The sequence below is a fragment of the Pseudoliparis swirei genome, chromosome 7 (genome assembly GCF_029220125.1).
Source record: "Pseudoliparis swirei isolate HS2019 ecotype Mariana Trench chromosome 7, NWPU_hadal_v1, whole genome shotgun sequence".
Lineage (NCBI taxonomy): Eukaryota > Metazoa > Chordata > Actinopteri > Perciformes > Liparidae > Pseudoliparis > Pseudoliparis swirei.
In genome coordinates, this window is record NC_079394.1 from 17,887,064 (window position 1) to 17,901,007 (window position 13,944).

The 13,944-nt window shown below is 44.6% G+C and overlaps 1 protein-coding gene across 1 annotated transcript in view; it reads left to right on the plus strand.

The window, feature by feature from the left end:
* Window positions 1-13,944, plus strand: part of ksr2 (kinase suppressor of ras 2) — an 89,703-nt gene that overhangs the window by 32,855 nt on the left and 42,904 nt on the right. The window contains exon 7 of the mRNA XM_056419209.1: window positions 13,153-13,316. Within this exon, the coding sequence (XP_056275184.1) occupies window positions 13,153-13,316 (164 nt within the window). The remainder of the gene's footprint in view (window positions 1-13,152; window positions 13,317-13,944) is intronic.

A 13,944-nucleotide genomic window follows, 5' to 3' on the forward strand; every position in this document is an offset into this window, starting at 1 on the left:
TGTCTGCTGCTATGCTGATCAGATTCATCCACTGAACCGGGTCCAGTACCACAGCCAGGTAATCAGGAAGTCCAAGCCTCGGGAGAGCTCATCATATTGCCATTAGACGACAGCGTTTCGTTGGTTTGGCTCATGTTGATGGCAGCGCTGCGTTCAGCGCGGCCATCTGGGTTCACATGTGATCACTGGACTGCATCCACACCGACAGGACCAGATCAGCGCCGCAGCCCACAACGGCATTAGAGGATTGATTACCGGTCCCCGAGCGCTGATGGACTCGCAGGCTGGCCACTTGAGCCCTTCTAATCAATGGCGTCTGTGTGTGTGTGTGTGTGTGTGTTTGTGTACAGTGGTGTAGGATGCTGCAGGCGAGCATCAGGCTGGTGGTTTAGTTCTTCTGGTCCTTGTTTCTGCTTCTTCTCAATGACAAGCTTCATCCAGCTTCATGGAGCACACACACACACACACACACACTAAAGACCTTCTCTGATGGGGACGTTCACGGTATCAAGGTATCCTTCAAACCCTGGAGTAAATATCTTAATTATCATGGAAGACGGTTTATCTGGAGCATTTCCATGTTTCCATGTCTTCATATTTTCATATTTCCATATCTTCATATTTCCATATTTCCATATCTTCATATTTTCATAAGCTCCCGGCGCTCCGTTCCGTCTTCATCTTCTCGGCTTAATTGCGGGGCTCTGTGGCCGGGAGGCAATAACCAGGGGTCATGACCTCTGACCCCAGAGAACACGTTGTCTCCCTTTTTCTTAATGAGCTTTAATAATATAACAATATGGGGACAAAGTCTCTGAACGTGCAGGACGTCTTGTCACTACGCTGAAGGGAAACTTTTTATTTTATGTCATGAAATAATTCCCCATCTTCCTTTTTTCCCTTTGGAAATATTCCACTAAATCCATAAACTCGGTCTGAACTTGTCTACTTCTACTGTTTTTTATTTTCTTTGTTTTTTGTTCTTTTTTTATTTGAACAAAACTTGAATTTTAAATGTTTCTTGTAAAAATAAGTAACTTAAATGTAAATATAAATGGCACGTTTTAGCTGCTTTAAAAAACAAACAAGAAAACATAAAGTCCATGTTTGAGCTGTTTTTAAAAATTTATAAATAAACATAAAGTCCATGTTTGAGCTGTCTCCTGAACAATGAGCTCATCAGATGATGTTCCTCATTGTCTCTGCTATCGCGGCCCAACAGCTGCTTCCAGACACAGTGCAGACCCTCGTCTTCCTCTTTCTGTCCTTCTCTAACGCTCGTCTGTGAGAGGAAGAGTTCTCCTTCCAGAGACGATGAGACTCCTCCTCACCTCCAGGTGTTCGCTCAAATCCACGATTACAAGAAATAAAATAAACCCCTGACGAGTGCAAAAGAGCCGACGTCCACCTGTGTGGAGACGATTCATCTTCTTCACCTGCAGAGCCGAATATCACCACGTGTTCCACCGAGGACGATCTGTGTGTCTGTCGAGCTCTCAATGGACTCGGGTCTGTTCAGACACTTCTGGACCGAGCTGTCGACTCTGGCTGACCCTCTTAAGAGTTCTGAGTTCTGAGTTCTGAGCTGATTCTCAGGAGGACAACTGAATGTAAACGTGTCTCAGACAGAGAGAAACTGCTGTGAGAATTATGTATAGAGCCTCGTGTCCCTCGTCTTCATTTCCTCTTCCAAAGGTACAGTTTAATCTCCATTGAAATTTATTTTTTCTATATAGAAATAAAGTTAGTTTTTTTCTTCTTTCACAAATAGACTCTGAAACAAACAATCAATCAATCAATCAATTAATCAATCAATCAATCTCATATTTCAGACTCACGGTCCAGATAAAATAATACAGAATCGCAAATAGATACACAGAAGTAGATCTTCATCGACATCGTAGCAGCGTCTCTTGAGTTGGAGGACTGAACTCTATGATGATGATGTCATGTTTTCATGATGTCATGTTTTCATCTCATCCAGCCGTCAGATATACGTGGACATAAAGTTTATTCAAACAGTTTTAAAGTATTAACTCAAAACACAAACAATCGTTACTCAATGGAAATGGACATTTTTTTCTATTTTATCCAAATAAAATATAACTCTTATGACTTATAAAATAATAATAGATGTAAATAAAATGACCCGAAATAATCTGACTCACTGTCAACAGACCAATCAGAGCCTTTCAGGAGGAGGAGGAGGAGGAGGAAGAGGAGGAGGAGCTGCATCGATGACACGATAACAGCTTCAGCACAAAGCGTCTGTGACGGAGGAAACAGATCGAACAACGGGTCAACGGGTCAACGGGTCAATGGGTTCTTATCTACATCCCTCCTCCTCCTCCTCCTCAAACACAGAGTCACAACACTCACAGGAACTTCTTTACATCCCTCCTTCTCCTCCTTTCTTCTTTCTCTCAACACATCCGGTTCCTCCCAGACGGGTTGAGGAGCGCACATGTATGGCTCAATACTTTGCCAATATGGCCGCCATGGCGTTGGAGTGACGACTGAAGCGCCGTCAGCTTGTCGTCGACCCGGCCCGGCGTGATTGATTACGTGATTGATTACGTGATTGATTACGTGATTGATGACTTCCATAACGTCCACGTTGAGACGGAGGTCGAGCTCGCCGATGGGTCAGATCTCGTTGTGTTTACGTTTCCGCGAGAGACAGAACATCGTCTGGATTGAACATCTTGTGATTAACGTCTTCTTAGCGAGACGCTCGTCTGACTTTGTGTAATCAATACGATTCCCCGTCCCTCTCTGCACCTGCAGACACTCACAACCACAATGCACACACACCATCAGCCAATCAGAGCCATGTTGGTGCTTCGTGATCGACCAATCACACTTCACCTGTGAGGACTGTCTGTAAACACCAGACACATAAATGATGACGGTAAAAGTCAAATATTAAAAGAAATGTCGCTCAAAAAGACAAAAATATGTGGAAATAAGATGAAAACAACATATCCAATAAAATCATAGAATAGAAGTTATCAAAGCATTTAAATAAAATTATAATGTGTTTCCTGATCATTTGAATGGTTTGTTTTCATATTAAAAACCAACAGAGGGGGCAGAAACTCAGTTAAAAAAGATTTTTTACTCTGACTACTCTTGGTTGAGATTATTTTTCGGCCTTCATGTTAATTATGATCTGACTCTGCAGGTCAGACTTCTGAAAAAGCTCGTCAAAAGACAAGAACATCTCTAAAAACACAAAACATCTGGAGTTGTCACTTCAGCGTTTCCTCTTGAACGCAAACAGAAAGCTCTGCTTTCTCCGGAGTCCTTTTGACTTCCGCCTCTCAGGGGTCCGACCCCCTATGAGACAGCATCCATCTCTCTCTGCCCTGATCATCGAGGTCTGGGTCGTGGAATTCCTGCTACCGATGACGCCACTGTCCTGTTTAGACTCCGCCCACTGTTGAGACTCCGCCCACTGTTGAGACTCCGTCCACTCCGCCTCTCTACTGCCATCTGCCTAATTGATCGTGGAGGTCTCCATTGTGGAATATGCCTACTATGAACTATTCATACACTCTGTCATATTCATTGAATGTATTTTAACTCTAAATCTGTCCTTCTGTACACATTACATCTATTGCATCTGTCCATCCTGGAGAGGGATCCTCCTCTGTTGCTCTCCTCCAGGTTTCTTCCCTTTTTTCCCCCTGAAGGGTTATTTGGGAGTTTTTCCTGATCCGATGTGAGGTTTTGGGGCAGGGATGTCTATGTGTACAGATTGTAAAGCACTCCGAGACTAATTTGTAATTTGTGAAATTGGGCTATACAAATAAACTGAATTGAATTGAAAGAAACTCTTAAAGGTGTGTAGTTCTCGAAGGAGCTCCCCCTAGTGGACAGTTCCAAAAACACCTATTTCTACCTTCCGACATGCGTTCACGCCCCTCGGTGGCTCTTCGGCGAAGAGGCGCATGTGGCTGGAATCATTCCTCGAGACCTCCGATAGTGTGTTGGTAGTTTTACTTATAAAACAGCGTTCGCTGCACAGCGAGCACCTCTTAAACTTTCATTCCCAGGAGAGCAGCCGTAATTTAATTTGGTTTCTGTGGCGGCGCTCCGTCCTCTCGCTCTCCGCCGCTGCCCTTTTCAAACGGAGAGGCTCTTTGGGACGGAGAGGTAATAAACGGACCTTGTCTATGTTAATGAGCGGTCACACGAGGCGCCTGGAAAAGGTCAAGCGGGTCTCTCTCTCTCTCTCTCTCCCTCCCTCCCTCTCTCTCCGCCAGTGGAAGCGTTCACATCGTATAGTCGGGTCCACCTCACATCTTTCTGAATGTTAAGCACTTTCTTATTGAACTGGATGTTTTGTGAGTAAATCACACCGGAGGGCGTCGTGACTCACGGGGGGGGGGGGGGGGGGGGGGGGGCACATTTGCATCCATCCCATGTCTAGTTTAGCTGTTTGCTTTCACTAAGTTCTCTAAATGTTCTCTCCCCCCTTTCCCCTCTTCCTTTCCCCCTTTTCCTTCTCTTGTTTCCTTTCCTTCGTGTCCTCACCGCTCTCGTCCTCATTTCTCGTCCTCGTCTCTCGTCCTCATCTCCTTTGAGGACCCGTCAATCGGTTATTTCATAATTTATTTCACCATCTTCCAGAACATTGATCGCTTCACGCGGAAAATAGGTTTCCAGTTTTCTCAGTGGTGCGAAGACAGAGTTGAACATCAGAGAGAGAACGAAGGGGGGGGGGGGAGGGGGGGGGTACGAGGAGTTTCATTCTTAAAGATTAAGTCTTTGATCTAAATTTAGAACTCTTCGGGGTGAACCTCCAACACCTTTAAACAGGTATTTTTAATACAAAGGACAAATAACTAAATATGGACATTCAGGTTTCTTATCGACGCTTTGAAAGTTTTGTTGACATCAACTCGTTGAGGACGATGATTCTATCTGAACTCTGATTGATTGGCTGACACAAGACAGGCTAACACACCTGGGACGTGGGCGATGGAGGTCTGGAGGTCTGGAAACGGGCTGATCCGGTACTTGGTGCCCATGGCAACATGCAGCCTGACACACCTGTCGGCTGTATGGCGACACCTGAGCTGCCAGGGGATCGGACAGACGTCTGACAACCAATCAGACGCAAGCATTTCCTGCGACAGCGGGATCATTTATATTTAATGATCTGTGTTTTGGTTTGTTCTTTTCTCACCGTTGTCCCCGGCAACATCACAACATCCGCAAAACAATCTTTAAAACTTCTCAAATACAATAAAATAAGTAAAATAAAGACTCCTCATGCTGCAGAGCGACAGACGATCCGCCGAGATACGGGTCTGCCGTCACATTAGCCTGGCGACCTCTGACCCCCCCCCCCCCCTGGAGGATTATTGGTAGCACATGCTCATCCATGCAGCTACGCTGAGTGTTCTTACTCAAAGGTCCTCGATGTCCATCAGGCTTGTTTTCTCCCATTAATGACGAGTCAGGTGTCAATACCAGGCCCTTACCCCCCCCCCCAGCCCCCACCACCCATCTATCGGCCTTAATGAGTTGCTGGTCGCGGCTCCGCCGGCGGCCCAGAGATTAGAGTCATGAGTATGAATTTATATGAGTGTTTATGGTGGTTCGCTCAGACACCATCGCCGCTCGCCGGAGGAGGATTTATGAGGCTGATGGTTTCTCTGTGGTAGTATGTGGACCAGTGGGGGCGGGGAGTTCGGGGGGGGGGGAGGTTACATTTGAGTGGGTAATTAAAAATTAACCTTAAAAGTTGTGTTATTCTTCTTTAACCCTTGTGTTGCCTTCGGGTCATTTTGACCCGATTCAATATTTAAGAAGATGTTAGACCTGGTCCGACCACATGAACAGAGTTATTACATCGCTCATCACCGGAGGCGTTTCCCTCTCAGCGCCTCTCTTGATGTTAGAAGAGAAGATAACATCTGCTTCGGGTCCATATTGTCCATGACCCCCCCTGCTCGGGTCAGAGAGCTTCAGGGTTTGAGCTTCAGGGTTTGATCTACGGCTTCATTTTGAAAAGACTTGTTATTGAATCTTCCGCCGCTGAGCCGCCGGCGGGCAGCTGGAACACGGTGAGCGGTGATGCTCTCGGGGAAATACGTTGTGTTTCTGTTCAATAATATCTTATTAAGTTTGGTAGAACTCTGCCGTGTTCACCTCTCCGTGAGCAGCTTCTACTTTTATACATTAGAATGCAGTTAAGTTTAAATATTGGTAAATGTAGGTTATAAAAAGAAGAAAATCCTCCTCACATTTAGAAGGAGACGCTCAGGACAGACGTGTCTAGACTCATGAGAAATGATCACATATCAACACTAAGTATAATTATAAACGCTCCTCCATCAGTAGCTTCACATGTTGAGTTAAAGTCTAATTGTCATCTTGTTGTGAATCAACAGGCGAATAAAGTTTGACCGATCTCTCTCCAGCGTTGTTGGAGTAACTTAGTAATAATTAATATGTATTTAAATGTGATTCTTCTCCTCAAAGACGTCTCACATGTTCTGAAGAGGACTTCCTCTCTGCGTCTCGGTCAGCGTGAGACTCGGTCGTCTGATATATTCACCCGTGGATAAGCCCCGCCCCCCCCGCTGCTCCTCCTTCAAGCCGTCGGATATCCGGTGGGCCACGCTCATAAAATATGAAACGGGGGATAACAAATCAATAAAAAGGCGATATCAGAGAGAAAGTCGACAGCAGGCTTTTTATCCAGGACGTTACACTTATTCAGGAGAAAAAAAACAAGATGGACGGACGCAGAATCGTCTTGAGTCTATTCTGAAGTGTCTTAGTGGAGCTGTGTGGACATCTCCTGACTCGTCTCACAGAGCAGGAACGTCTTCTTAACTAGCTGGTGTTCTTTGGATAAACACATCAAATGTTGTGAATCTAAATTGTTACTTTCAGGCCTGAAATCTTCAAATCAGCTATTTTATATTGATTTGTTTGTCCTGTAGAGGTTAATGAAGGAGGATTTATCTGTTTGCTTGTTTGAGACACATTATAATTTAACTTTAATCCACACGCCGTAACTCGCCTGACGACTCGCAGTCTAAGAAATGTGCCCAAACAATCTGTTTAGTTGTTGGACCACCTGTGAAAGCCTCAGAGAGGAGTGACTGTGGTCATCCATCCCAGAATGCTCAGCGGGCAGATGAAGGCTCTCGGAGGCGCTGAGTCGTGTTATTTGGACCCCCCCCCAGAGCCGAGCTATCACTTAGATACAGACTAATCTCTTGAAATGAGGAGTGATCACCAGGTGGAGGAGGAGGACACAAAGGAGTCCTGAGGACTCTGTCCCAGAACAAAGAGCTTCAGGACTCAGTGCTCCGGTTCTTTTGGATAAGTCGCTGCTCCTCAAACCCGAAAAGAAGAAAAGTCTTGAGTTCATCGTCTTGGCCTCAAGGATCCAGACCTGGACTCAGACAATGAGGACGAGAGACGAATTGGCGAGAGTAGACGGGACGAAAGACGACGGGACGAGAGACGAGAGAAAACGGGACGAGAGAAAACGGGACGAGAGACGACACGACGGGGCGAGAGAAAACGGAAAGAGAGACGACGGGACAAGAGACAAGAGAAGACGGAACGAGAGACGAGAGAAAACGGGATGAGAGACGAGAGAAGACAGGACGAGAGACTGAGGACCACCGGGCTCGTTTCTCATCTGGTCATCAGCTTCTTTACCTCCTCTTTGTCCTTCTCATCTTCTGTCTCCCACACCGGCTTCACCCTTCTTCAAAATGTTGTTTCACTCTCCACCTTCAGTGTCTCGCTGTCTCCTCAGCATCACTCCACACACACACACACACACACACACACACACACACACACACACACACACACACACACACACACACACACACACACACACACACACACACACACACACCTCCCTCGGCCTCTGACAGCGCTCTGACACCCGCCCGTCTCCCAGTGGGAGACGCTGACACTTAAAAAGGACAGAACTAGAAATAAGAGGACGAAAAATCCTTCTTCTTCTTCTTCTTCTTCTTCTTCTTCTTCTTCTTCTTCTTCTTCTTCTTCTTCTTCTTCTTCTTCTTCTTCTTCTTCACACCAGTTTTGGACTCACAGGTTCATCTCATCATGTGATCAGCGGACGAACAAAACCCATATGGCCACGTACACGCCTCTGCACGTTGATTGACAGACAGGCCACGCCCCCTTTCTCTGAGCCCCTGAACGACGTGTGATGGCGTTGATGTCTGCAGTGTCTCGTGGTTGTGACTTTCAACATGTGTGTGTGTGTGTGTGTGTCAGCGTGGGCTGGAAGGCTCTGCAGCGTCGTGCTGGAGATCCGGCTAATGAGCAATGAGACCACCTGACTGGTTCAAATCCTCTTGATCTGTCAGAATGTGAATCTGCCTCTTGAAGTGTTGCGCTCTCCTCCGTCTCATGTGATTCTGCTCCAAGGTTCCACTTTAATTAGCGTCTGTGCAGGAGGCTTTGAGAAGGGTCGATGATGAAGGCTTTGAGAAGGGTTGATGACGAAGGCTTTATGAAGGGTCGATGACAAAGGCTTTATGAAGGGTTGATGACGAAGGCTTTATGAAGGGTCGATGACGAAGGCTTTGAGAAGGGTCGATGATGAAGGCTTTGAGAAGGGTCGATGATGAAGGCTTTATGAAGGGTCGATGGCGAAGGCTTTATGAAGGGTCGATGGCGAAGGCTTTGAGAAGAGTTAATGCCAAAGGCTTTGATAAGGGTTGATGACGACGGCTTTATGATGGGTTGATGACGAAGGCTTAATGAAGAGTTGATGACGAAGGTTTTATGAAGGGTCGATGACGAAGGCTTTGAGAAGAGTTAATGACAAAGGCTTTGATAAGGCTTGATGATGAAGGCTTTATGAAGGGTTGATGACGAAGGCATTGCCCCCCCCCCTTGTCTATAGCTACCAGCAGGGGACAGCGATTGGCCTGAAGCCATATGACCCCGCCCCCCTTTGCTTGCGTGCCATTGGCTGATATATGTGTGAATGTCTATGATTCACAGTCTTTTATATCTCTCTTTTTTAACCTCTTTGAATTGTATCTTCTTTAAACCCTTTACAACTACTTTCTGTATTTTAGTTCACAATGACTCTGATGAGGAAGACTCTGATGAAGAAGACTGATGAGTCAGAAGTGACTCTTCTCTAGATGCCGTTGGACTTTAATCTGAGGACATGAGGATGTAACTCTGGTTTCAAGTTTTTTTCCTCGGTGCCTGTATGAATCTCCATAAGCAGTCCGGAGTTCCTTCTGCATATTTCCAGTGTGTTTACCTCCCGGGGGAAAGAAAACATCTCAAACTGAGGATCCTCCGGCGGGATGAACAGGTTGTGTGAGGGGAATGAGTAAAAATACATAAACCTCCTCCCCCTCTGAGTCACATTCAAGACATGAAACTCATATTAATATCATCTCCTCTGGCTCTGAGAAACATTCATGAATAGACGGTTCAGTTTATAAAGCTCAGAACCAATCATAATCCTTGGTTTTGGTGGAAGAAGAAATCGGTTTCACAAATACAAGAAGAAGTCGGTTTCACAAATACAAACTGTGGTTTAATGCTTTAAAATATTCTTTTAAAAACATTGTGCTGCGCATTACGGCCTGAAACGCATATCACGTAATTTTAAAATAACGGTCGGTAACGGTTCACAGAGGGTACGTAAAGTATTCAGACTAGGGCTGCAACTAACGATTATTTTGATAATCGATTAAGCGGATAAAAAAACAAAAAAACTTTAATTTTCAACCCTTTATTCAAAACAGGGTCCGTATGGTCATGGAAAACCTGGAAAAGTCATGGAATTTATAAATGGCTATTAGCAGGCCTAGAAAAGTAATTGAAAAAAATAAAATCCCAAAATATTTGGAAAAGTAATGCAAATTTGTTTTATTCAAATTTTAATTTACACGGTATATATACGGTATGCTTTGGAATTCTCATTGTTAGTTTAAATACTACATCTTCTCACTTTATCACGTATAAACAGAGTTTTCACAAAATGTTTAATCATGGAAATTTGGTTTAAAGTCATGGAAATGTCCTGGAGACCCACTGGTCAGCATGTGTATGAACCTGTTCACTGGTCAGCATGTTTATGAACCGTCACAAACAGACTGACAGTGGTTTACTCTCCTGAGCAGTGGTCCCCATGTGGCCCCCTGAACAATATCAGAGATGCATTCCGATTTATTATTTTTTCACCTGGCCCGCTGCCGTTGAGATTGCAGTGAGACGCGGAAAAAATGTGAAGTGGTGCTCTTCGCAATAAAACATCTTTGATGGGACGTGCCGAGTCTCGGCCAATCAGCGTTCAGATGTCCACAGCGTTTGGGAAGTTAGGTTAGCTTGAATGTTAGTCCGCTACATCTGCTGCTGTCACGCTGCACGGTGTAGCGATACTAACAAAGTACCCGTACGTTAAAAACGATGTGATTTAGCATATTTTTGGTATCGATACTTCATGAAAAGAGCGCCCGATCAGAGCTCACGCGCTGCTCCGCTCCGTTAAATGATGTCTGCACGCGCAGCCACAGCGAGTGGCGTCGTGACTTATCTCCGTTGCCTTTCTCCGTGGAAAAATATTTTCCGCTCTCCGCCACGGAATAAATAACCACGTTTTCTACGTTATACTCTTGTGGAAATGCCACACACGTCGTGACATGTAGCGCCCTGGTGTCTGGGTTCATAACGTCACCCGGAGGCGCACTTAGCTCCGTGAATGTCTCCGACGACGTGAATGACTTCCGCATCCAGCGCCACGTGAGCAGCAGCAGCCAATTAGATTCATCAACAGAGGAGCAGCTCAGCGCTGATTGGCTCTCACAACGCAGCGTTCAGTCTCTCCTCTCCCTCTCCCTCGCTCTTGTTTCTCCTGCGCCGCTCTACGCTCAACTCTACTTTGTTTATACTCCGCGACTTATTGAGCGCCGTAATAATCGCGCGACACAACGAATCGATAATGAAATTCGTTGCCAACTATTTTAATAATCGATTTTTATCGATTTTATCAATTCGTTGTTGCAGCCCTAATTCAGACCTTTAAATGTTCTTTGACTGGAGACATCGCGGCTGTCTTTTAAAATCATGCTGTTATTATTAATTTACAATTGAAATTTTAAGACGTGGAGCTCATGAGGAGCTCCACACGTCATAACTCTCCAATCGATGTTTTCATATTGCTGCGAAAACATCTTCAAACTATTGTATTGAAGGTCACACAGGTGACTTTATTCCTTTCAACCATTTTATTTAAAGTTACAACTTACACATTAACTCACATGACTAGACAAACAACAACAAACTAAAACTACACCAACCATCAGACAGAAATTCTCCTTCAACATATTCAACGATATCAATTGTATTCATAACTTTCTTACCAAGATTTTAGTTTCAATTCATGCAGGCTACCTGTGCCCCCCCCCCCCCCTCCAACAACACATCGACAACCCATAGGAATAACTTTATAGAGTACTGTATATATATCCTGGACTCAGTTTCATCTACATATATCATTTCAGAATCAGAATCATTTTGTTCGCTCGGTGTGTTCGACACACGGAGAATGTGACTTGGCTGCTGTGTGTGTGTGTGTGTGTGTACAGACAAACAAAAACAACAACATTCAACAACCAGTGGCGTGCCATGGGCCTGGGGCCTGGACCTTCAGTGAGGTCCTACACAGTCCCACCCAAATTAATCCACCTCTTATTACTATCATTATAATGCCATGGCTCTAGACACTATACAGTTAGACAGAGACACAGGATAACCAGGCGTTGCGTCACCTTGAAATTGACATTTTTATTCAGAGAATTGCAGGGGAAGAGTACAATACAGTTCAACTAATAGGCAAGAACATAGTCGAGTGCAACAGAGTTATATTAATATTCTTCTTCTATCCATTTCTGGTCCACAAACTTTGAGCTTTAGTCCAACTTTTTTTTACAGTGTGTTCACTAAACAGTGCATTGTCGCACCCAAAGCAGTTTCACCGAGATGATGAAGATGAAAGTTCCTGTTTACCCAAACACATGACACAATTAATGAGTCTTTTCAATATTTCCCTATTTTTCTTCACGTTTCCGTTGTGCAGTTCCGTTGCCCTGCGCGCTTGTTCGTTGATTTGTAGATTCGCTCGGGTGTTCCCAAAAGTTTTCAAAGCACCATTGCTTGTAGGTGCCGAGCCGTACTTTGGTGTCTCGTTGCTGCCTCGGTTAGACAACTCAAGTTTGCAAAGCCAGTGTGGCTCCAAACACCAAATCGATCACTTGCAAATAATAGGCATTCCCAGCAGTCCGGTGTGCAGAGCTTCTCGGAGCCTGTGAGCCATTGATAGCGCTCGTAGTTGGAACTTAGAAAGTGGCGAACGAACCTCTTCCCCGCCTGTGACGGGCTTTGTAGTGTCGGCGTCAGTCTTAAAGTTCGTCTTGAGAATGGCGTTATAATTATATCCTCGACCAAATCGATATCTTCTCCTCCTTCCGCCATTGTGGGTTGAAAAAACAGCTTAGTAGTACGTGAATTAATTAGTTTATCAAATTCAGTTTCTTAGTTCTGAGGTTCTGCATATACCTGCCCATAGGCCCCGCCTCTCAATATTGGTAATCCAATCAAAAGACGTGCACGCACTACGCCTGCTAGCTGCTCCTGTGCCGGTTCCGGGGCCTTCTAGAAGGCCTAGAGGAGCCAACTCTAAAGCTGATTGGTTGACACAACATTTTCATTTACATTCACTTTAAACTACCAGCGCCCGCAATGTTGATTCTGAAGGCCTAAGGGCAGATTTTAAACCCCTAGCAACACATGATGGCTGAATATGATTGGATAAAAGATCTAACATAAAGACCAGCCCTCCAAATCTCAACCTGGGGCTGGAAGCAGCGCAACCAAGAGGAATGCTATGAAATTAAGAGAATAACTCTTATGCTGGGGAATAATTGAATAGATATTTGTGGGAAAATATATTTAGATTTTAAAAAATATTCTGATGATGTTTAAACCAGCAGAGAAGGCCTTGCTGGCCCTGACGGCCCACCACTGTCAACAACACACACACACATTCCGTGTGTCCGCCTCTTATCTGTCAGCCTTAACCTTCTCTCTCTTCCTCTTCCTCTCCCCCCTCAGAGACAAGAAGAAGACCAAGCCCCTGAACCTGAAGATCCCCAGCAGCGTGGGCAGCTGTGAGAACCTTCCCACGCAGCTCCACGCCGAGCGCTCGCTGCGCTCCTTCTTCTTCCCGTCCTTCATCCCTTCCACACCGCCCGTCTACGCCGAAACACCTTTTGCAAGTACGAGAACTCTTCCTCCTCCTTCTTTTAAACGTTTTAATCCGCTTGTATATATAAATGAATATATATTTATTATTATTATCATCAATATATATATATTCATAAATAAATATATATATTCATATATATATAACAATATATATATATAATATTATATATGTATATACATATATATATATTCATTTATATGTCCATATATTTTGTTGGTGGGGTCGCTATATATATATATATATGAAATGAGAGTTTCATGAGCATTTCAATGTCTTTCTTAATACATCTCTTATTCAGATTCCTTCTGCACTGCTAATTCAGTTCTCAGGTAATATCTCTCATTCTGCTCTTGGCTTAAAAAAAAAAATCAATGAAACGATAATAAATTTTTTCACCCCCCAAATTCATCTTTTGTCTTCACAACAATTGTCTCCGCTTTCTGGTATCAGCCTCCTGCTGCCGGCTTCATTATCCTTCTTACCAGAATATACTGAAGCACAAAGGAACCATCAGGGTGTGGTGTGTGTGGGTGTGTGTGTTGCTGCACATCGGGCCGTCTTATTGGCTGTCGCGTTATGTGAATATTGCGGAAGCCAACATCAGAGCGAGGGGGACATGGGGGTGATGCAGGTTGAGT